Genomic DNA, 24780 nt, shown 5'->3' on the forward strand with positions numbered 1-24780 from the left:
CACTCTGCAGTGTCACACACCTGTGCCCAGAAGTGCCACCTTCCTGTGCCCAGCAGTGCCACCCACCTGTGCCCACCCACCTGTGCCCACCAGTGCCACCCACCTGTGCCCAACTGTGCCCACCCACCAGTGCTGCCCACGAGTGCCACCCACCAGTGCAGCCCAGCAGTGCTGCCAGTCAGTGCCACCAGTCAGTGCCCAGCGGTTGTGCCAGTCAGTGCCGCCAGTCAGTGCCCAGCAGTGATGCCAGTCAGTGCCGTCTATCAGTACCTATCATCAGTGTCACCTATCAGTGCCGCCTATCAGTGCTGCATATTAGTGCTGCCTATCCATGACAGCTCATTAGTGCTGCCTATCAGTGCCGCCTATCCGTGCCACCTCATTAGTACTGCCTATCAGTGCCCTTTAGTGCTGCCTATCAGTGCCCATCAGTGCCACCTATCAGTGCCCATCAGTGCTGCCTCATCAACGCACATCAGTGAAGGAGAAAAATTACCTGTTTGAAAAATTTTATAATAGAAACAAAGAAACTTTTTTTTTTTTCAAATTTTTTGCAATTTTTTAATTTATAGCGCAAAAAGTAAAGCGCCCAGTGGCGATTAAATACCACCAAAAGAAAGCTCTATTTGTGAGAAAAAAATGATCAAAATTTCATATGGGTACAATGTTGCATGACCGCGCAATTGTCAATCAAAGTGCGGCAGCGCTGAAAGCTGAAAATTGGCCTGGTAAATAAGGGGGTATAAGTGCCTGGTAGGCAAGTGGTTAAGGGGGGTAAATCCTGAGGAGGGCAAGTGGTTAATTATTTATTTCTTAATATTTATTGTATGTATTTAAATTGCAGTTGAACCTAAGAAAAAATTATCATTGGGTCCTTGACATTGTGGGGCACTAACATTAGGTTCAGAAAGTTTATTTATATAGAGATACAGTATATTTTGTTATCTTTGCTAGATGTCTATCTGCCACAAAAGTACTATCATTTTGATTCTGTGATGATCTCTCCTAAAATAATTAGTTGTATTCATGCGCAAAGCATTGTGAGATCAGTGCTCAGTTGGAGAACAGATTGCATAGTGGATACAATGTTATCCCCAACAAAAAAATAATAATTCACTGTTTCTGGCTAGCATTATCTGTCCTGACCCAGAATTCAGTTGTGTCCTAACATTATGGGTAACGGTATTATGAATGTAAAATGCAGCAAATGCCAACCTCTGTTTCTCTTATCAAAAAGCAAACAACTTCACAGACCAAAAATGTAGTTTTCCTCTCCTTTTGCACTGCCCACCTGGAGCAGCACAGGTAGTGTTTTGATCAGAAATTGCATTGGGCACCTCTGCTCTATTTCTTATGTGTGGTGCCTGGTTCATAGAAATTGATGATAGCACTGTCTACTTCCACTGAAAACAAAAGTATCAGGTTTATACAATATGTGTATGAGGGGTTCATGTTCTGCAAAGCATATAGACAAAGAGAATAACACTAATTTACTTTACAACAGTGAGTTGTCAGCTCTAAAGGAGTTCTATGGTCACAGCATATACTTTTATTTTATAACATCAGCATTGCAATAGCAATGCAAACAGCAGTTATTTTTGGACCATCTATTATAACAGTGGTCTCCAAACTGCGGCCCTTGAAATATATTTTAAAAATATATCCCCAAATATATTGCCATATATTTGAAATGCTACAATTATGGGCATATCTGATATATTTCAATCAATATATATATATATATATATATATATATATATATATATATATATATATATATATATATATAGTATATACTGCTTGTTGAAATGTGTTTTTATTACAAAATATATGAAAAAAAAATTTAAAAATACATTTCAAATATACTGTATGTCTTTAAAAATACTAATCTACATTTTTGGAATGCATTTACAAATAAATGTAAAAATATATGTTAAAATAAAATTTTTATATGTTAAACAAATCTGAAGAATATATTTAAAAAATATATATTTTAAAAAATATATGTTTTTTAACATATAAAAAAGTCATTTTAAAATATATTTTTCCATATATTTGTAAATGCATTCCAAAAATGTAGATTTGTATTTTTAAAGACAAACAGTATATTTGAAATGTATTTTTTTAAATATTTTTCATATATTTTGTAATAAAAACGCATTTCAACATGCAGTATATATATATTTATTGAAATATATTTTGAAATATATTGAATATAGCCAAAATTGTAGCCTTTTAAATATATGGAAATATATTTGGGAAGAATATTTTTAAAATATATTTCAAATATATTTTTCTTCCATATGAGTTTGCTTGTTTTTATCCAGTCCCTGGGGCACTATTTCATCCACTGATACCAACAGTGGGGCAAATTTCCCTGATGATACCAATGAAGGGGCACAATTTATCTCAATGACATCAACTATGGGGCCCAATGACACCAATGATGGGGCACAATTTCTCCCAATGATACAAACAAAGGGGCACTATTCCTTCCATTGACATCAAAGATGGGGCATTTTTTCCCCACTGGCATTGGGACCTTTTCTATTCCCAATGTCCCCAGACCAGCCCCCCTAAAAACTGAAGGGCAGCACCTGTTAATTGATACAGGCGAGTTTAACTTCAAATTACAGGAGCATCACAAACGTGGAATGCAATTATTTCTTACAATTTTGAGAAGGTGCCAATAATTTTGTCCAGTCCATTTTTTTTAAGAATAAAATAAACATGAGAATGCCTAAACATTTGTAATTGCAACAATTTTCTGAACAACAATTTTTTTTTCTTTGTGGTTGAACTGGATGGACTTTTGTCTTTTTCAGTCATACTAACTATGAAGTGGTGCATGATCTGAGAGAAATGCTGGGGTGCCAATATTTTTGGCCATGACTATCAATCTGGAAAAACAGATTTCAAGATCACAGGATTGTTAGCTGCATGAGTAGCTTTCAATATGCAGGCTGTATGAAGCTTTAAAGGTGGCCCAAATTGTTTCTCTTGTGCCAAACAAGAAGGAAAACTAAAATTTAACATCACTCCTTTTTTACTCTGCTTTGTTACAAAGCCTGAATGTACTGCCCAGATCAACTAAAGCATTGATTGAAGAGGTAGCAGCTCCAAAGGGTGGATGAACTGGTTCCTCTAGCTTTAGATGGTCTTGTTGCAGGTTGATATGGTTGCTGTAAAGTTAGAGGGCAACATCCTGAAAGAAAAGTACTACAAAGCTTGTGGAAATTTAGGGAGTGATCATTTCATGTAACTGTGGGTGTCACTGGTAGACAGTCTGCATTGCAGTTTTCCATCACGTCATTAACACTTGGCTACCTCCTCACAGACATCAAGTCACGGCTTCTAATTCCAGGAGTGTGTAGGTCACAGTAGCCTTTATGACTTACATGCTCACACTATTCTGGGTATGTTTCAATGGCTACAGAGGTGTCTGTTTATTTTCTTCATTGAGAATGATGAAATCACCTGCTGCTTTTAGTGTTGGTGAATTTAGTTGGGCAATATTTGCAAATCCAAACATGGGAATAGCTAATCAGTGTCAACATTCTGTGCAGCTGAGAATGAAGTCACTTTCTAATTATACAACCAGCCAAGGGACTCTAGACATTTATACTTTACTGTCATACCGTATATAAATATACTTACATGTGCCTTGATCACAATGGACTAACACAGTTCTTTAGATACAATGGGTAGCATGGTAATTCAGTTACAAAAGAAGTTGACATTTTTATATATGAAACTGGTTGACAAATTAACACATCACCAATCAAGGGTGTATTCCATTTGCCATGACTGTCCCTCTTCTAGGTAGCCAAAAATATAAGGTATATGTCATGGCAGTCAGAGAGTTAAAACACGGCCCATACACATTTTATGTTTTTTTCTAAGATTCATTTTTTTTTTCAATCTGATACTTAATATATTTTATTTATATTGGGCACATTCACAACAAATATCATTTTGGGTTTTCTGAAGAGAGAACACAGCATTAGCACTTCCTTTTAAGATTCACTCTGTGTAACAGCCTTTTGTAAGCATGGGATTTTGTTCAGCTACTTCCCTTTGGTGTCTGTATTTGAAAATAGCTGTTGCTTGTTAATATACCAGAGTTAGTTGGTTATAGACAGGTATTTTCGGTCTCTACTGGCTTGATCAGAAACACTGATTGGGGGACTGTGATATCTTATAAAGTGGAGTTTCCAGGAAGTAGAGACATAATTGGCCACATGACCCTCTACACAGCAGCTGCTACTGCATTATTTCATCCACACCAGAAGCAGAGACTTTTAATCAAGTGTTCCTATGTTCTAAAAGTTTAACTGTTGCAGCTTCTGTGATTATCTCAAGTCTGGTGACAGAAGGGCTCTCTCTCCCCTCTGAGACATACCAATTCCCTCAGTCTCCTGTTGTCCTGGCTTTCTCAGTCTCCCAGATTCTCTTTTAGTCTCCCAGACTTGTGAAGCCACATCAACTCTCTCAGCCCAATTGCTTGTTAATTACACCAGAGTTGGTTGGTTATAGACAGGTACTTCCTGTCCCAGCTGGCTTAGTTAGAAGCAAAGATTGGAGGACTGTGAAATCTTATAAAGCAGAGATTCCAGGAAGTAGAGACATAATTGGCCAGATAACTATCCATACAGCAGATGCTACTACATTATTCCATCCAGACAGTCTGGTAACAGAAGTGTCTCTGTCCTATTGTTAATATCTCACTTGCACTGTGCAGATAGTTGAGTTAGTTTTAATGTATTTGTGCAGTAGTCACCTTGCAGTATAATATTAGTGTAACCTCATAAATAGAGTTTTTATGCAGCTCATGTTACCTTAGACAACTGCTTTTTCTTCTGGTCTAGGATTCTCTAGCTAGCTTTAGCTTGACATTTGAGATAGGTAGCTAGATATCTGGTTGCATGGCAGAATAGAAACTGTTAGGGACTGAGATGCAGAGTAGATTCCAGTGCCACACCACAGGCTTTGTTGGTAAGAAAAACCTCTGCATCGCAACTGATCCAGTATTTGGCTCTTCAGAACCAGAATGGTTGTTCTACCTGTGATCATCGCCCAGGGGCCCCTGTAACTGGTCTTTGCTGCTACTGCTCTGGAGGTTTTTTTGCTAAATGATCATTAGCTCAGTGGTAGTAGAGTTTTTGTAAGTGAGACCATGCTTGTCCAAACTTCGTTTTAGGGATTGCCCCCCAACTTTTATTTAAAAGAAAACTAGAAATTCACAAAACTTGCCCATGCAGGGAATTTCAGTTTCACATAGCAAATCAGGTAATGGAAATGCTGAGCCACCTCCTGGCTCTTTTTTCAGCAGCACTGCTACTCTTGTCACTGGTCCCTCAAGCCGTCTCACCAATCTTCTGCTGGCTTTCTGGGTTTCCTTGCTCACTCAGCCTTTAGTCACAGCTTCCTGATGTATGGGCCCACTCCTGACCTCTCAGTAGGGGTTCTTCTGACACCCCAGGCTCTCCCACTCCTCTGAGACTTACAGATTCCCTCAGTATCCTGGATTCACCTAGTTGTCCCGTCTTTCTCAGTCTCCCAGACTCTCTCTTAGTCTCCCAGACTTGCGTAGCTGCCTCAACTCTCTCAACCCAATGAACATAGAATCTCTCCAACATGGAGACTCCAGAAAGAGAGATATCATATTACCCTGTACAAATCAATAGTAAGACCTCACCTGGAATATGCAGTTCAGTTTTGGGCACCAATTCACAAACAGAACATTGGGGAACTGGAGAAAGTACAGAGAAGGGCAACTAAACTGACACGAGGCATGGAGGAGATCAGCTATGAGGAAAGATTAGAGGAGCTGAATTTATTCTCTCTTGAGAAGAGGAGATTAAGGGGGGAGATGATCAACATGTATAAATACATCAGTGGTTCATATAGTGAACTCCGTGTAGAGCTATTCACCCTGAGGTCATCACAGAGGACAAGGGGGCACTCTTTACGTCTGGAGGAAAAGAAATGTAATTTCCAAACACGGAAAGGTTTCTTCACAGTGAGAGCTGTGAAAATGTGGAATAGACTCCCTCAAGAGTTGGTTCTGGCCAGCTCAGTGGATTGGTTCAAAAAGGCCTGGATTTCTTCTTAGATACACAAAATATAACTCGATACTAACATTTATAGGTAAAGTTGATCCAGGAAATATCCGATTGCCTCTCGGGGGATCAGGAAGGAATTTATTTCCCAGCAGGAGCAAATTGGATCGTGCTTTGCTGGGGTTTTTTTTGCCTTCCTCTGGATCAACTATGGGTATAGGATTTTAACACTTTTTTTTTTTTCTATGGTTGAACTGGATGGACTTTTGTCTTTTTTCAGCCAGACTAACTATGTAACTATGTAACATAGAATTTCTCCAACATGGAGTGTTGCTTCTTGAATAGAGCACCTCTTTCTCCTAACAGGAACACACTATCTCCAAATGGAAGCATACCTACCTTCTGGCTGGAGCCCTTAACTTTACCCAAGCCTCTTTTCTAAGGAGTGTTCACACCTGCACCCTCACACAACCTACAGGTCTCCAGTAAGACCTGGACACAGGATTGAAGGCTTCATTCCACCCAAGACACTTTAAAGCCTTCAAGCTCCAGACACTGATCCAGGATTTAAAAAAACAGAGGAAATTAGATACCCGTGCTTCTCTGCTCAGTACAGACACTCTGGAGCCCCACACTCTGCATTTCGGTGAATCCCATAGGCATGTTTCCTATACTCATGCCATGGCAGGTTCTAGCACTATCATACCGTACATAACCAGGTATATGTGCATAATTCCAGCAGGACTCATGCTGGGTTAATTTGTTGATGTTATATGTTTACACAATGGATGAATGTACTATTACCAATATTTTATAATATAAAGTTTGTATTTCTTTTTTACTTTTGTATCTATATAACTTTTGTTATATTTTTATATGCTAGGTTCAGTAGCTCCCCTGCTCCCAATTACCTTGATTAGATCACTTATTAATTTCTGAGGAATACTCATAGGGACCCTGTTCTGGCTGGAGGCACTGCCAAATTTATTATCAACCCAATGTTCAAAATGGGGAAGGCTCTGGTCCTTCTAGTTACGTACAGGTTTTTGCCATAGCCTGCTTGGCTGTTTAGTTTATTCAATAGCTCAAGTTTAAATGTATACATACAACATCAATGTGAGGGTTATCCCTACCTGCCTGTTCAGTTCATATGGAAATTCAATTAGAGCATGTGAACTGTTTCTGCTGTGCTCTTGCTTTAGAAAACTCATAATGCTCTGTAATAGTGTCATATGTTCATGAAATACACGTGAAAATCAATCTTCTTTACAAATACAAGATGGATTTTCACTGGCTGCAATATGTTACTGCATTTAAGAAAACTGTAATCATTTTTGGCTGATTTTATTCTTAACTACATTTTTAATTTTAGAAAATAATGTTTGATATAACTTTCTGAACCATTTGATGTTTTATTTAGGTTTTATATTGTTTTACAAATAAACATGTATTACAGTGTTCTTTCATGATATTATGTGTTTTCTGTTTGAAATGCATGCTCGCCTTTCTAATGACACCCCAGCACTATCTCTTTGTTTTTTCATGACTTTTTAGAGCACCAAGTGCATTAAAGTAAAGTAGGAAACAAAGCCTTGCTGATAGCAAGAAAAATATGACATTATGAAATATTGCACATTTACTTTAAATAAAAATAATTAGCTTATTGATTTTTGTTCTTCCAATCTCTTCAAATATGGATTTTATATAATTGGTACTTAGAAAAAAAACCTCACCAATTTATTTATTTTTTTATCTTCATTATTCGTGGTTTTTCAAAACTTGTGAATTTTAGATTTAATTCTATTTCTAATTGTGAATTAGATTTGTTATTTGTTAATTGTTGACACAGTGTTATCCTTTTATTTAGAAGCAGATTATTCAATTATCTTTCATGTTTGTTATGTGCTTTTTACTAATACATGTTAAAAACTGGTTCAGCTACCAGAGGTTTGACGGGTCATGGCAGTGAAAGGGGTAAAGAGAACCTGTACGGCAGGGGTATTGAATTAAAATTCAAGGAGTTCCGGTAACTAAAATTTTCTTCTGGCCAAGGTCCGAATCTCAAGTTTGTGCTATGACTCAGAAAGATTTTAGTCACTGTATGCCTATCAAAAAATAAGAAATGTACAATTTGTACAACTTATAGCAGGTGTCCCCATCAGAGTGCCCCATTATGTAATGTGTTCCTATCAGAGTGCCACCTTATATCAGGTATTCCTGTCATAGTGCCCCCTAATCTGTGGTGTCACCCATCAGTATGCTCCCTTACATCATTTGTTCCCATCAGAGTGCCCCATTATATAAGGTTTCCCAATCACAGTGACCCCTACATAGGGTGTTCCCATCAGAGTGCCTCCTTACATTAGATGTTGCAATCAGATTGCTCCTTTACTCCAGATGTCCCCATAACAGTGCCATTTACATCAGGTATTCCTGTCAGAGTGCCCACTTACATCAGGTGTACCCATCACATCAATTTTCCTCATCAGAGTGCCCCATTTACATCAGTTGACCCAATCAAAGTGCCCCTTTCCATCATATTTCCCCATCAGCGTACCCCTTTACATCATGTGTGCCCATCAGAGTGCCCCTTTCCACAATATGCACCCATCACAGTTTCCCTTAACATAAAATGCCCATAAGTGTGCCCCCTATTTTATGGACACTTTATGTTAGGGGGTACACTGATGGACACATTTTATGTTAAGGGGCACGCTGATGAACATATGTTATGCTAAAGGACATGCTGATGGACACTTTATGTTAGGGGACACGCTGATTTTATGTTATGGGTCACGCTGATGAACATATTTTATGTTAAGAGGCACGCTGATGGGCACATTTTGTAAAATGTGTGGGCATAAAATGTGCCCCTCAGTGTGCCCCTTAACATAAAGTGTCCATCAGCGTGCCCCCTAACAAAGTGTCCATCAGCATGCCTCTGTAATTCTCTGAAGTACACACATTGCATACCTTGAAGGCAGGCAAGGAGCTGGAGACAGCAGAGATAGCAAGCTGCAGGAGCTGTGCCAAGAGCCTTGCTGAAGGGGGCGTGGTGTGGCACACACGTGACTATAACTTGCGGGCAGGCAAGGACAAGGCATCGGGAGCCGGGAATCGATAGCGAGCAGCTGAGGGCAGGGAGCACATGCTACCTCATTGGTTGCTGGGAAGCCCGTGGTCCCAGAAACCAATGACTGCTGAGCAGCGGGGATCTGGCATTTTAAACTGGCGGACTGATGGTCCAGACAGGAGCGTTGCTCGGTCTGTGTTCGGACCACTGTCCTCCATTTAATGACTGATGCTATAGGGGGTTATTTACCAAAACTGCATAGTGCAAAATCTGGTGCAGTTCTGCGTAGGAACCAATCAGCATCCAGGGTTTACTGTCAAAGCTTAATTGAACAAACTAGCACCATGCACAGCTGCACCAGATTCTGAGTGCACCAGTTTGATTGAATATCCCCTATAGTGTACTTACAAAATCTGCAGATTCTACCTCTAGTATCTGTATTCACTGTATTTTCACTCATCTGAAAATCTGTTCAAAAGAAGTTGTCCCTGAGAATAGGTGTAACCTGCCTCCTAACAGTCTTCTGACATTGCGTTAGAACTCTCTTTTACATTTTGCCTGCCTGTCCCACTTGTCAGCAGGGATTGTCAATCACAAAAGTGTAAGGAATCCTTACAACTCCAGCATGGGGATTGTCTTGTACATTATTAAAGACATTGTTTAACAAAAAGTAGCTACACAAATATGCAGCCAGGTGAGAATACCATTTCAGGTATGTTCTTGTTTAAAACATCTATTCACTTCTCTGCTCCACTTTACTTATAGTAACTATTAAGTGTGTTCTCTATTTAAAGTTGAACTCCACAAAAGAACTTAAATATTTCACTGTATTACATATATAGGAACTGTTTTTCCCACCCATAGGATTTTATTTTCTGTCAAGTCAAACAAGTCATCTAGACACCATTGTCAATCAGCACAGTCAGATTCTCAACAGATACTGCAGTAGCTTTATAGTTTGCTCAAAAACACAACCCCAGCCTGCTTCTTGGCAAAGATGAAGCAACAGCATGCTGATGGTGTCGTCTCGCACTCCCTCGTGAAATTTACTGTAAACATATCTGCACTGCAGCAGAGATTATTTTTCACTGTCCAGGTTCCAGCAGACCCGACAAATGCTGGAGACTGCACGGAGACCCAGGCATCACATAGACACACTAAGAGTAACTATATGAGGTTGGGTGCACTGGGGTCACAGGGCACATATGGACAAGGCCTTACAAACACCTCTTCAGCTGGTATGGGTTAAGTGTTATAGATGGTCAAGTTGAGAGACTGAGAAGTGATGCTGCAGCTCTCTCTTCCATTCCCATATGAACAAGGGTTCCCCAGCCGAATCCTCCGACTGGAGCAGTTTGTACAACACCAAAAGGGAATAAAGATCTGGGGCATTCCCAATGCAAAGTTTCTCACATTGCGTCATGGTAGAAGGAGGGCGAATTTTGGGGGACTGGTTATGAACAAAATTATGAAGCTGTCTATAGCGCCAACTATCCATTGGGAAACGCCCATACTGCTCCCGTAGCACATCCAGGGAAAGTAGACCTTGTTCCTACACTAACCTACCACATCGCATCTCCCCATCCACCGCCCACGACCTGAAGAAGGAGAGTTGTTCTCATGGTTCAAACCAGCGGAAACACCCTAAAGGGGCAAGAGGGGAGACCGGGGGTGACAATTGCCCTTGTCTGTTTACCACATCTCAGAGAGTCAAGGCATGGGTAGTAGTGGGAGAGGTGGATGCAGCAAGCCCTCTGAATGAACAGTTAGACATGGGGCATGAGACAAGTTACAGCCGGCCAAAAACCTCTCCAGAAGAACCCAGAAGAACCCAGAGTTTATCCTTAACTTAATGGTGCCAATCTAATATCCTCTGTAGTGCCATGACCTCATAATAGCAGCAAATGGCTGGGATACCCAGACCACCCACTCATTTAGGGCGCTTCAAAATCTAAAATGCCAGACGAGGGCAGGGCTTATTCCAAACAAAGCCTATGAAAAGGCTATTGAGGATTGAGAAGAAGGACCTGGGCAAAGATATAGGTACCATTTGTAGATAAAAGAGAATCCTAGGCAGGATGTTCATTTTCAATATATTTACGCAGCCCATCCGGGAGAATGAGGCGCAGTCCCAAGTGGTAAGGTCTGTTTGTATAGTGTTAAGCAATGGGGCATAATTACAGGAGTATAGTTGAGAACAATGAGCTGAAAGGTGGATACCCAAGTATTTTAAGGAGTTCTGGCACCAGGTAAATGAGAATGAAGCTTGCAACTGTATGCCATCAGGGATGGAAAATGGCAGTATATCAGATTTGGTATAGTTTATTGTGACGTTAGAGAGTTGATGAAACCCCCTGTAATTCGCCCATTATGTTAGGGAGGGATATTATTATTATTATTATTATTATTATACAGTATTTATAAAGCGCCAATAGTTCGCTCAGCGCTGTACATTACAGAGGGGAACAGAACATGTGACAGAACAATACCAATACAATGCAAAACATGAGGGGATTGAGGGCCCTGCTCTTTCGAGCTTACAATCTAGGAGGGAGGGGATGGTGGCACAGGAGGAGATAGCTGTGGGGGATGGAGTGGTAGGAAGAGTGGAGGCGGTCGGCAAGTTAGCAGGGGGCGGGGTAGGCTTCCCTGAAGAGATGGGTTTTCAGGGTGCGCCTAAAGGAGAGGAGAGTAGGTGATAATCTGATGGGTTGGGGCAGGGAGTTCCAGAGGATGGGTGACACCCTGGAGAAGTCCTGGAGGCGGGCATGGGAGGAGGAGACCAGGGAACTAGAGAGAAGGAGGTCTTGTGAGGAGCGGAGTGTGCGTGCTGGGCGGTACTTGGATATTAGGTCAGTGATGTAGTTCGGGGCAGTATGGTGGACAGCTTTGTACGTCAGCATTAGGATTTTGAATTTGATCTGTTGCGCAATCGGAAGCCAGTGGAGGGATTGGCAGAGGGGGTGGCGGAAACGGAGCGGTTGGAAAGGTGAATGAGTCTGGCAGCCGTATTCAGGATGGACTGAAGCGGGGATAGCCAGCGGCGAGGCAGGCCAGTGAGGAGGGAGTTGCAGTAGTCGAGTCGTGATATGATGAGGGAGTGGATGAGCTGTTTAGTGGTTTCTGGAGTTAGGAACGTGCGGATTTTGGCGATGTTGCGGAGGTGGAGTCTGCACGAGTTTGTTAAAGAGTGGACTTGGGGCTGGAAGGATAGGTTGGAGTCCAAAATGACACCAAGTATTCTGGCCTGCGGGGCGGGTTTGATGGTGGCGTTGTTGGACATGATGGAGAAGTCAATGGGGGGTGGTGTCCGGGCTGGAGGGAAGAAAAGAAACTCGGTTTTGGAGAGGTTCAGTTTAAGGAAGTGGAGCGACATCCAGTCTGATATGTCGCTCAACAGGTGTGTGATTCGGGCGGAGACCGAGGGGGTGAGGTGGGGGGTTGAGAGATAGATTTGGGGTCTTTCACATAGAACAATACATCATCCACATATACAGAGAGCTTATACTCCACAGTGCCAATACGGACTCCCTTAATATTCGGTTTCAAGCGAATTCTATTAAGGAGGAGTTCAAGGGTGAGATCAAATTATAAGCGGGGATAAAGGTCACCCCTGCCACATCCCGTTTTTAATGGGAAACGATCGCAAGAGAGTCCCATCTACTTTAACCTGCGCCTTTGAGGAGTTACATAGGGTCGTAACCCAAAGAAGCATATGTGGGCCTAACCTAAGCCTGTTGAGAACTATGTGGAGGTATATGCAGTCCACCCTGTCAAACGCCTTTTCGGCATTGGTGGAAAGCAGTAGACAGGGTGGATGGTCAGCACTCATTTGTGCCCAATGAGTGATCTGGATGGCCCTGTTAGAGTTGTCCGCGGCTTGCCGACCAGTGATGAACCCTAACTGATCAGGGTGGATCACCGCTGGCAGGACAGGTTCTTAGCAATTTGCCAAAATCCTGACCAGAATCTTAATGTCAGTGTTCAGGAGGGAAATTGGTCTGTAGTTATTGGGAAGGGTATGATCTTTCCCTTCCTTTGGGAGGACAGTGACATAGGCCAATAAGGATTCCCTGGGTGTGCTAGTGCCTGTGGCCAAGACATTGAAGTAGGCGCACATGGGGGTGGAAAGCAGAGATAGGAATTTGACATAATAGGCATTGGGATATTTTTTTAAAGAATGAAACACAGATCCTGTACTGTGAGATAATGAAATTATATGGCAAAAACTTCCATGGATGACACATGGACCTCGGAGCAGAAGCAGAAAGTTTTAGTAATTTTTTGCCTTGTTAGACAGGAACAGAAAGAAAGGCTCACTTCAAGACACATAAGGAGACTTCAATTTCATCAGCAGGACAATTCACGGGATTAGCATCTTTGTGGGTATTAGGAGCAACAAGAACAATGTAGTTGTAAATGAACCTAGAAAGTGCTGTGTACTTTGGACCCTCAGGGCAGGGGCCAGTTGGAGACAAAGGCTACTTTCTTAGGGTTCATGGAAAGACCATCTTTAGAAACTATATAGCTCAATAAAAGGCACCTGTGCGTGTTCAAAGAGCTATTTTTTTGGCCTTAGCAAAGAATCCATTTTCACAGAGACAAGACTGAACAGATGTGGGGTTGATTTATCAAAGGTAAATAGACAGTGTACTTTGCAAGTGCAGTTGCACTCACTTTTCCCAGAGTGGGGTCATGTGGCACACAGAGGTACACTGGGGTCAATAGGTGGCACAGGATGCTCTGGGGTGCACTGGTAAGTACTGTAGAGAGGGGGGGGCTTTGCAATTTAAAGCAGAGCAATCAAGATAGTTTTTTCCTGATCGAATGTGGCACCAATCAGGAGAACTGTGACCTAATTGGCCATGACGATGGTACTCTGGGTGAAACCCGGAAGTCAAAGTGACCATGTACTGGAGGGGAGACCTATAGCTCTGGATCCCAGAAAAGGTAACTGTGACATCAATTGTCTGGTTCTCCCTCTCGCAGTCTGAGTGATGCTATGTAGGAGATATCAGTAGATTATAATTTATACTGTATATACAATGGTATGCTGATAAAGATTCAGAGCATGCTCACTGGACATTCCCTGCAAAGTTATCCTGTTGTCACAGACAGCTCCTGGTCTCTGGTTAGGATCAGGAGTTGGCAGCATGGACTCACAATCATGTGACCACCGTGACAGCCAATGACATTGAGGAAGGAAAAAATGTCACCAGCACACCGAGGATCACCAATATGGGTCCAAAGGTTTTAATAAACCATCAGATAGTTACAGCAAGGCAACATTTCAGAGTCTCGCAGGACCCCGTCATCAGCCATGTGACATTGATCACATGTTTGGGAAGTACATCCCTTCCTCTAGCATAAAAACCCAGTTGAAGGGTCACTGGGACTGGGCAAGAAGGGGTTAATGTCTTCTTTTTGTTGTAATATGTATTATAATTTGTATTTTAAGGTATACTGTACATGTCTGGAAGATTTCATTATACAGTACGTTGTGGTTCTGACGAATAATAACTGAATGTATGAATTTACAATAATATAAAATACTTAAAAAAACTTTGCATGTCTGGATGTGCAATAATATTTTGCATGTCTGGATCTTTTAGGGAGATGAAAAGTTGCAAAGAGTTCTTATTAACACACAAAATAGGGTCAGGCTAAAGTTGCACTAAAGGAGCTCTTACCCCAAAAGTAGCCTTACATATAATTTATAGGTGTCCCATACAAACATGAGACACTATATCTTCTTGACCTTGGACATGTTTATGGAAAGTGTTGGAGGACACAAGGAAAACCAGTGCAGCAGAAAGCAAAAGATGAAGCACAGTACCACCTGCTCTATTTCAAATGCATTTCTGTTTGATCTGGTATGAGCCTAGTGATCACTCCAAGAGATGGATAGAGTCCACTTACATGACTTTTAATGTTTGGCATGTAGAAGTATTTTGGGGACCTAACCTACAGGCTTGTCATATCTGTCAGCATAGATGTGAAATGCTAATCATTACCATACAGGGAAGATTACAGAAACTAACTTAAGAATAAAGAAAAACTGCATTTATAAATCTTTATATTGAAATATCTACATCATTTTCACTTTGTATTGTTAGAAGAACTTCACTTTTCACAGAAAAACTACTTGTCATAATGCTTTCAATGCTTGAAGAGCCAGTTACATTTACATGCAAGGAATTTTTTATTAATGTATGGCTACCACTACTGTTACTCATACTACCATTACTCCTACGTTCAACATAGTATATTAAGATGTTTCCAATACCCTGGAGTATAAATTGGCAGCTGAAGGTTTTTTGTATATTTGTTACATTTCAATTATTTAGATCATGCAACAAATTTTAATATGACACAAAGATAAGCCCAGTAAATACAAAATGCAGCTTTTAAATGATTTGCCTTTATTAAGAAAAAAAAGCTGTCCAAACCTGTCTATGTGAAAAACTAATTGCCCCCCCCCCTTACTAAATCATGTATAAACTGTGATTAGCCACATTTTTCGGAAAGCCAAGTTAAATTTTACTTGCCACACCCAGACCTGATTTTTGCTAGACCTTTTGAATCAAGAAATCACTTAAATAGAAGCTGTCTGAGAAAGTGAAGCACGCTAAAAGATCTCAAAAAGCAACATGTCATGCCATAATCTAATAGCATTCAAGAACAGATGAGAATCAAAGTAATTGACATGTATTAGTCTGGAAAGGGTTACAAAGCTAGCTCTAAGACTTTGGGACTCCGGTGAATGACGGTGAGAGCCATTATTCACAAACGGAGAAAACTTGGAACAGTAGTGAACTTTCCCAGGAGTGGCCAGCCAATCCTAAATTACTCCATATCTGCAACAACGACTCATTCAGGAGGTCATAAAAGAACCCAGAACAATATCTAAAGAACTGCAGGCCTCACTTGCCTCAGTTAAGCTCAGCATTCATGATCCAACAATAAGAAATAGACAGGACAAAAATGGCATCCAAAGGAGAGTTTCAAGGTGAAAACCACTGCTAACCAAAAAGAACACAAAGGTCTGGAAGTGACATAAACAACATCCTCCTCCCACCTAGCCATAAACAAATTGACCAGGCTGGGGGCAAACTTAGCCCCCCATTGCTATGCCCCTATTTTGTAGATAATACCTACCTGCAAACCAAAAATAGTTATGAGTGGTAGCAAATGTTAACAGGTCCATAATGTATGTCTTTTTGTATCTATGGAAGAGACATCCTGATTAAGGAAGTATTCCACTGCTTCAAAACCTTAAACATGGGGAATATAGGTATACAGGGAAGAGACATCCGCTGTTCCCAGCAGAAGACCCTCCCCGCGTTGGACTTGTTTCAGTATATTGTTAGTCTGTTTGGAATCCCATAGATACGATGGCATCTTCCACAGGATGGCGCCCATTGTGATATTTCTAATGTCATTATATTTTTTTTTTCTCTAGGTGGCGCTAGTAGATATTTGTGATTGTGGCCATATATTTATTCACCAGATGATGGTGCATGTCCTGTGGGGGCTTCGCTACGTTTCACACAGGATGGTGCCCATCGTGATGTTTTTATTGTTATTTAGTATTTTTTCCTCTAGATTGCGTTTGTTGTAATGATTATATTACTAATAATGGATTATGTGATAAATCACCTGTGTGCCATGATCTGGTGTAATTAGTGTGTCTACTTAAGGCGCTGGTGTCAAGAGATATTCCTGTGCCCCTGATGACGTAATTTATGACGAAACGTACTTAGGGCAAAATGGAAAATCATGATGTCACCACGCATGTGCGGCCGCTATCACAATCCCGGGATTGTTTCATACTATGCTGGATCATTTCTACAAGAATGTGAGTGCTTTTAACAATTTTTAAATAAAACTTGCCTACGGATTCACACTATGTTAGCATCCTTGCTCTTTCCTTTCTATCTTTTCTGAGCATTATTAAGTATATGTGAAGCAGAGCAACATTGAATGCCCACGAGAGGGAGGCTTTTGAATATACAATCATCATTTAAGTGTGCTTTGACTTCTCTATTTCTGAGAGTCACACTTATTGCACAGCACTAATGTGTGCTGTGACGAAAGGATCCTATGGATGTTTTCCTAAGTAAAGAGCACTATTATTTGGAAGATTACAACACGATTGTCGGAGATATTATTTTGTATGGACTTTTATTATATGCTAGATTGTTTCCTTTCTATATATTTGTCCTTTATTTATTGATCACTTTAGTAGCACGGCATATATTTTGTATTATATCTTGTACCATGCCCCATAGTGATTGACCATCTCCTACTGCATGTTGTCTGCAGTCTCTGACTGCTTTCTGTAGCACCACATTCTCTGAATATTAGAATATTAGAATATCATGGACAACAAGGACGACAAACAAATGGATGCTTCAATAAATCAACCCAACCTTACACTAGAAACCCAGATAACTAAACCTACATTTTCTTTTCTTTTTTTTTTTGCACATAATAGGAGAAGAACAAATTCACTATAAAAGACAGTCATGCTTGGAAAAGTTATATGAGAAAAAGACAACCAGTAAAAAGGTTGATGGATGCACTCTGTTGCGAAGAATTAAGACACATAATTTTTAAGAAACACTATATGGTGGCCAGGAGCAACCATTACTTGACAGCATTTAATATTAGTAAAATATGAAATATCTGAAAAAAAACATATGAAATAAAAAAAGGTGTATGTACTAACTGCATACAGATCTCAGAATGTATTTTTCTTTAGGATAGTGGTGCTTAAAGAGGAACTCCACCCAAAAGGGGAATTCCGCTTTAAGCCTTTGTCCCCCGTTCCCCATTAAGGATTGGCACCTTTGGGGAGCGGGTACCCGAATTTGACAGGTACCCACTCCCACTTCTGCTGCAATCACCTAGACAGTGGGAAGCGGAAGTTGTCCTTCCCCCTCCCTCCCTGTAGTCTTCTGGGACATGTGACATCATTATGCGTAAATTATTTTATCTGATGGATACTTTTATGTCTTGATGGATACAGAATAAACCTTGAACTATTTTATCATCAGACATGTCAGTGCCAGATTTTCCAATTTTCAGCTGTATTTTCAATTGTCTTCAACCACCTCTGATATACCCTCAGGAAGGATATATTGCCTACCTCTCCTTTGAAGTAAATGGCTCTCAATTCCACCTTCTTCCAAACCACCAGATATTTTGCTCAAAATAAATAAAATGCCATCATAGTGCTTTCTGTGAATAACCAATCACTTTATTAAAACAAGTTAAAACTCACATTTCAAAGTGCACTGATCTGGTGCACAGTGGCACAAAGGCTCTGTATTTCGCCTTATGAAAAAATAGTACATTGGCAGCAACGCTCTCCCTAGTGTTCGCCTCACTTCTTGAAACAGCGTGATGACTGTGACAGCACCAGGGAGAGCGGTGTTGCCAATGTCTATTATTTCTTAAGGGGAAGTTTATGACCCCTTGAAAGGGGAAGGCTGTATTTGACCTATGGGCTATACCAGGGGTGGGCAACTGTGGCCCTCCAGCTGTTTGTGAACTACAAGTCCCATCATGCCTCTGCCTTTGGGAGTCATGCTTGTAACTGTAAGTTTTGCAAAGCCTCATGGGACTTGTAATTCTACAACAGCTGGAAGGCCACAGTTGCCCACCCCTGGGCTATACAGATCTTCAAACAAAAAGATGAAAGGGCAATTATGCCACCAAAAAGTGCTAAGGAGGTGTTGGGGCCGAGAGTAGTGTCAATGCAGGGTTATCATCAAGTTCTTGACATAAACAAACGTGCTATACCAGTGTAGCCCTCTTTAGACCGGGCAGTCTAACTAACAAACAACAAAAGAAAAACAAGAGGGAGCAAAAACATAGTGCATTACCCAATAAATACTGTTATTGGAGACAAAATGTGCCAAATGCATACTAGACATAGGATTCACTCATTTCATGAAAATGTGTCCTGTCCAAATGATCCTCTGCAGAGCACTGTGGTTCTTTCTGTCAGCCTCAATGTCACTACTGTGTTTTGTAATGCCATTGTGGATGGTGGAAAGGACCTCAACCAGTGGTGTATTTAGATTTTGTGCTGCCCTAGGCAACACAAAAATCATCTGCCCCCACGGACACTGACCAACACAACCCTCCCCTTCTCCCTTCCAACAACACCGCTGCCCCCCACCCCCGGGAGAGCCTTCCACTACCCCCCCCCCCCGGCAATAGAGAGACACTCATCTTCACAGCTCCGGACATCCCTGGGAAGTAGAGTCAGGCTCTACATACATGATCAAGCAGCCTCTCTTAGACCCGACCTGGTTCCCATGGTGCGCATGTCCCTTCTTTCATCCCTTATTCTGAGGGGAGATGCTGCCCCCTTGAAGAATGTCGCCCTGGGCAAGTGCCTTGTTCGCTTTGTGGTAAATATGCCCCTCACCACAACGCTTAGAAAGGGTTCAGGCCGGTGACAAACCCAGAAGTGTTGGAAAACAGCAGTGCTTGTAGCACTTCAAGAGAGCAAAGATTAACACACTGCCTGCCATTAAGGTAAGTTTAAAAGTCTTGTTATTATAAGGTAGAGGTGATTTTTTTTTTTACACTGGAACAGAGTTGCTTTAAGAAGAAAACAAATTGTTGCACCAGCAAATGAATAATGTGATCATAAAACCCACTGCTCGAAAAGGCAGAATTTGAAATGTCTGTCTTCACCACTTTCCTTAGTTACTTATTATTTAACTTGTACAACATCACAATTAATCATAAAAGCTATGTAATATTGGCAAACAGTTGCATGTGAAAAGCAATCAGTCTTATATCACAGTTACATCAGCGTACCATGTGATGTGAATACTTCCAGATTTTATGTGACAGCTGAGCCATAAGGTTTTTTACACAAAAGAGGAACAAGAAGCTTTGAACATTGTTGTCGGAAACATAGTAATTGCATCAGCTGCAATTCTCTTTCCAAACATATGAGGATATTGGCTATACATAGGTACATTCCAAAGCATCTTAGTGAAGATGGAAACAAAAATTTGTATGAAACAAGTGAACAAGAAAATAAACTTACTTCTTTGGGATCAACTGAGGGTATCTTGTTGTCCTCTAATGGTTGCTCCTTTTGTGGTGCTGATGTTACATAAGAGGATACCTTGTCAGGTACCTTTACTGAGAGAACCTTTTCTGTTGATTTTACTGCTTTTACTTTTTGCTCAGTGATAAGACCTACTGGGACTGAGACAGAAGAATTAGTGTTTCTTTCTACAACAGCTAGCTTTGTCGGTTCAGATTTTGGCCTAACTTCTAGCAATGTCTGGCTTAAGTTTGAGACTTGTCCATGTACAGGAGCTTCAGACTTTTTACTTGTTATTGGTGAAGTTTTTCGTCCAACAGACAATTCTCTTTGTTCTTTTGACCGTCTTGGGGCAACTTTTGGTGTTTCTTTGATTTGTCCTTCAGTTGTTAGTTTTGCATGAGTTACACTAGAAGCTTGCATGTCACCCTTTGTTTTCTTGTCTCTTAAGAGTGCTAATGGACTCTTTTCTTCTTTTGTATGTTGTGGTAAGTCATCAAAATACATTTCTTTTAAGGAAAACTTGATGTCTCCCTGAGTTTGCAAATTAGCTGGTTTTGGAATGGAGGATTCTACTGCTCTGCTATGGGGCACAACACCATCTTTTAGTTTCATGGTATGTTTTGCTACTACAGATTTTTCTGTTTTATTAGGGGCAGTGGAAGGTGCAAACCTTTTATTTGATGTCACAGGAGATATTTCCACCTCCATTTTTTCTTCCACTGGAGATTTAGAAGCATCTTTACCAAATCGAGACCTTCTTGGAGCAGGACTTATACCTTCCACTTTCTTTGGACTTCCTTGTATCGCTTCCTCTTTATTGGAGTCTGGTATGGGTAAAGGGGGTTCTTCTTCTTTTTTCTTCTTTTTTGCATAGGACTCTTTTGAGGCTTGTTTTTTTGTTATAACTTCTACTGTTTCGTAGACATAAGCAAGGAATCCTTTTCCATTTTCTTCAATATTTTCAGGTAGAGCATAACCATTGGTGGTTATCTCTTCTTTTGGTTTAGAGTCCATTTCAGCAAAGCCATTGACTACAGTTTGTGGTTGCTCCACTGTCTCTGTTATTTCTTCTTGTAGCCTGGAGTTTGGATCAGGAATATGAACCTTAATTAATTCCTCTTTATCTTCTAATGAAGCTAAAGCATCATCTTTCTTTTCAGATGAGAACCTTCGCTTTCTCTGAATCCTTTCAGGACTCAAAGCCCTCAGTCTTTCACCCTCCTCAAAGTTCTCCTTTACCCTCCTCCTACTCTGCTCAATCTCACGCATTTTGGCTTCTGCTTTTCTCTTGAGTTTTGCAAACCATCTTTGGTGGATTTTGTATTCAGTCATTGTTCCAACTTCCAGTACTCCTGAACAGGAAACAATACCCTTGTTATTTCTTGCTGATGCTTGATAAATTGCTGCATCTTCTTCACTGCACCTAAAACATAGATTTGCTGTGATTAGACCTAAGCAATAAATGGAACATTTAGGCCAATAAAACTGCATTAAAGACTCACTTGTAAATTTGTAAGGTATGCCGCTTTCCATTACGGAATATTTCATATTTTGGCATACCACAATATCTATCCATTTCTTCATCATCTTTGTACCACGTAACCTCTGGCTCCGGGTATCCTATAGGAAAATGAATGTACAATATTATCATATAGAATAAAGCAGTTTTAAAATTGCATTATAAATGTATAACAGGTAAATGGATCAAGGTTAAGCACATTAATGGAAATCATCAAGCTATCACCCTGTCTTTGTCATTACCACCACATTTTTTGTCAAGCTAAATACACCACAGTTGTGCACAAAAAGGAATAATAGCAACAATCTATTCCATGTTTTGCTCAACCAGTGGTTCAGCTGAATATAACTGTTACCACCACAAATCTATCTAGTAAGATTGTATGTTCTTTCCACTCTATTAATATTGGCATACAATGACAATAATGATTATAATATTAATGATGATAAAGCAGTGGACCTGTGATCAGGCAAAATGGTGCTTGCAGAAGATTTACAGTACATGTGTGCCATGCTTTTGCATTTCCCTATATCATCACACATGCATTCAACAACTTCTGCAACTTGAGTATGACCAGCTATTGGCCTGACCTTAGAGCCCCGTGACCCTACTATCACCACTGAAATAGTAGTTATGCTCTTTCCACTGAATACTCTGTTAATTTCTAGGGATAATAGAGCTCTTATTAACAGGTCTCATGCCTTGGGCCCCACATTTTGATGTGTTCTGTAAAATCAAGTTGATATCAAATACAGAAAGTTGAGTTCATTGGGCCTTTAGGGGAATTATACCAAATAGACATACAGAATAAATAATCCTTTAAAGTTGTTGTAAAGCTTCATTTAAAAAAAATTAAAATAGCAAACATGTCAAACCTACCTGCTCTGTGTAATTGTTTTGCACTGAGCAGCCCCTATCCTCCTCTTCTCAGGTCCCCTGCTGGTGCTCCTGGCCCCTTCCCTCTGCCGAGTGCCCCCAGAGTGAGCTGCTTGCCCTGGGGGTGCTCATGTGCGCTCGCTCCTGAGCTGGCCCTACATGTCCATAAGACATAGAGAGCGCAGCTCGTCCCCACCACTGCTCCATCCTCACTGGCTGTGATTGACAGAAGCAGGAGCCTGCTGCTGTGTCTCAGCCAATGAGGAGAGAGAGACCCGGGAGAGCCGAGGCTCTTGTGCACAAGGCTCTTGTGCACAGTGGGGGGAGGTGCACACTGTATGATTTTTACTGTCATGCATAGAATCCTTCAACCTTTACAATCACTTTAAATATTCAAAGTTCACTAATTAAATGGGACAGCACATTTTAGGGCCTGTGTTGACAGGCTTATGCTAACCTCAGAGGGGTGTTGCATTCTTATACAAATTTATGGAATTCAAAACCCACTTAAAGCAGGTCACACAATGAGCAGTAGGAGGTTAACTGAAGGTCATAGACATCTGCAGGGGCGGACTGACAACTCATGGGGCCCCCGGGCAATAGGGGATCATGGGGCCCCTGTGTCCTTGCCCAAACTCAAAAAAGCCTATGAAAAAGGTACCAGGGGCATCTCATGGGGCCCACTACTGACCCCGGGCCCTCGGGCAGTGCCCGAGTTTCCAAATGGTCAGTCCGCCCCTGGACATCTGTCAGTTAATTAAGTGTTCTTGCATGGCAAGACCACTTACTGTAATCTCACATATATATTCTTATTATTATAGCCAAATTTACCACCCTAACTCCTCCCACAGTTTTTACACTACATAGACAGTAATATACCAAAACGTGCGGATTGTTCCCGATTGGTGTGCTATTACTTTGTGGAACATTTCGCTGAATAGTTCACGAAATATCGCCGTTTTTGTGGTGAAATTGGTCCCATAGGAATGAATGGCGGAATGTTCAAAACTAGAGTGGGAGCTGACAGAAGCTAGAGTGTGAGCAGAAAAATCAGGACATGATTTCTAAACTGCCATCACTCCCTCATTTTCAAGCCCACCTACACAAATCTTCTATCAAAGCGTTCAGCTATCCCTGCTGCCTCTAAAAATGTCCACGGCTAAGCCATAGTTCTGATAGTTTTCACAATATGACCATTTGTTTGCAACTCACGCAGCCCATTGACATTCATTGAAACTCCACTCTAGCCACCTCAAATTAGAAGGGCAATTTCTAAATTGCGACTGTGCCTTCATTTTTAATATTTCAGAGACATACTATGCATTAAAATGTAGCTCTTCAGTGTAGGATTTATAGTTTTGAAACTACAACTGTTTGAAATGGCAACCGCCAGTGAAGTGAGCAAGTTGGAGCAGTTTGTTTTTAACCGCTCTTCTCTGCCCTTGCTGTAGAGTGAGTTGCCATAGGAACCCAGGTGTGTGAGCAGGCAGCAGAGTGACAAGCCACGCCACCCAGTTACTCCACCTACTCCAGTTGTAGACTACTGGTGGAGGCAAGAACACTTCACACAATTTCCCCAGAAATTGTAGCTTTTCTAGTTCTGAATGATCTCAGAATCATCTCAAACTAATGTATAACTGATGACATCAACACAAATCCACAGCCCTTTACCCAGACCCTAAGGGGAAGGGGGTTTTCTAGGTTACCTGTAGCTTCTGGATAATGGAAAGCCCCCCTGCACTGTTCACACTATTCCTTCATGTGGGTAACTGCATAACTGAAGCAATCTCTCTGAAGGTTTACTGGACACCCATACCAGTCATGGGTAAAACACTGTACTGATTGCGATGTATTCTCTTAGACAATGTTGGGTGCCAAGTTTGTCATACATTTTAAAGCATTAAAAAGGGCAAAGGAGAAAATGGAAAGCAGAAAGGCGATGGGTTAAAGTTTATTGGCATGTAAGTTATCTAATTTTTCATTACATCGTTCTTTATATGGAAAGCACAGTGGCTAAATGTTTCTGCCTGGCAGTACTAGGGTCGTTGGTTCGAATCCCAACCACGGCACCACCTGCCTGGAGTTTGCATGTTCTCCCTGTGCCTGTGACGGTTTCCTCCAGGTACTCCAGTTTCCTCCTACACTCCCAAGACATGTTGGTGGGTTAATT

General features: G+C 41.0%; 1 protein-coding gene across 1 annotated transcript in view; it reads right to left on the reverse strand.

The window, feature by feature from the left end:
- The window catches only part of ALPK3 (alpha kinase 3), a 185019-nt gene that overhangs the window by 27983 nt on the left and 132256 nt on the right, over positions 1-24780 (reverse strand). The window contains exons 4-5 of the mRNA XM_089655336.1: positions 21718-21835; positions 20210-21638 (exon numbers count right to left, since the gene is read on the reverse strand). Of these exons, the coding sequence (XP_089511462.1) occupies positions 20210-21638; positions 21718-21835 (1547 nt within the window). The remainder of the gene's footprint in view (positions 1-20209; positions 21639-21717; positions 21836-24780) is intronic.

This window comes from Staurois parvus, unplaced genomic scaffold (assembly GCF_062004578.1).
Source record: "Staurois parvus isolate SC_StPar_1 unplaced genomic scaffold, SC_StPar_1.0 ptg000832l, whole genome shotgun sequence".
Lineage (NCBI taxonomy): Eukaryota > Metazoa > Chordata > Amphibia > Anura > Ranidae > Staurois > Staurois parvus.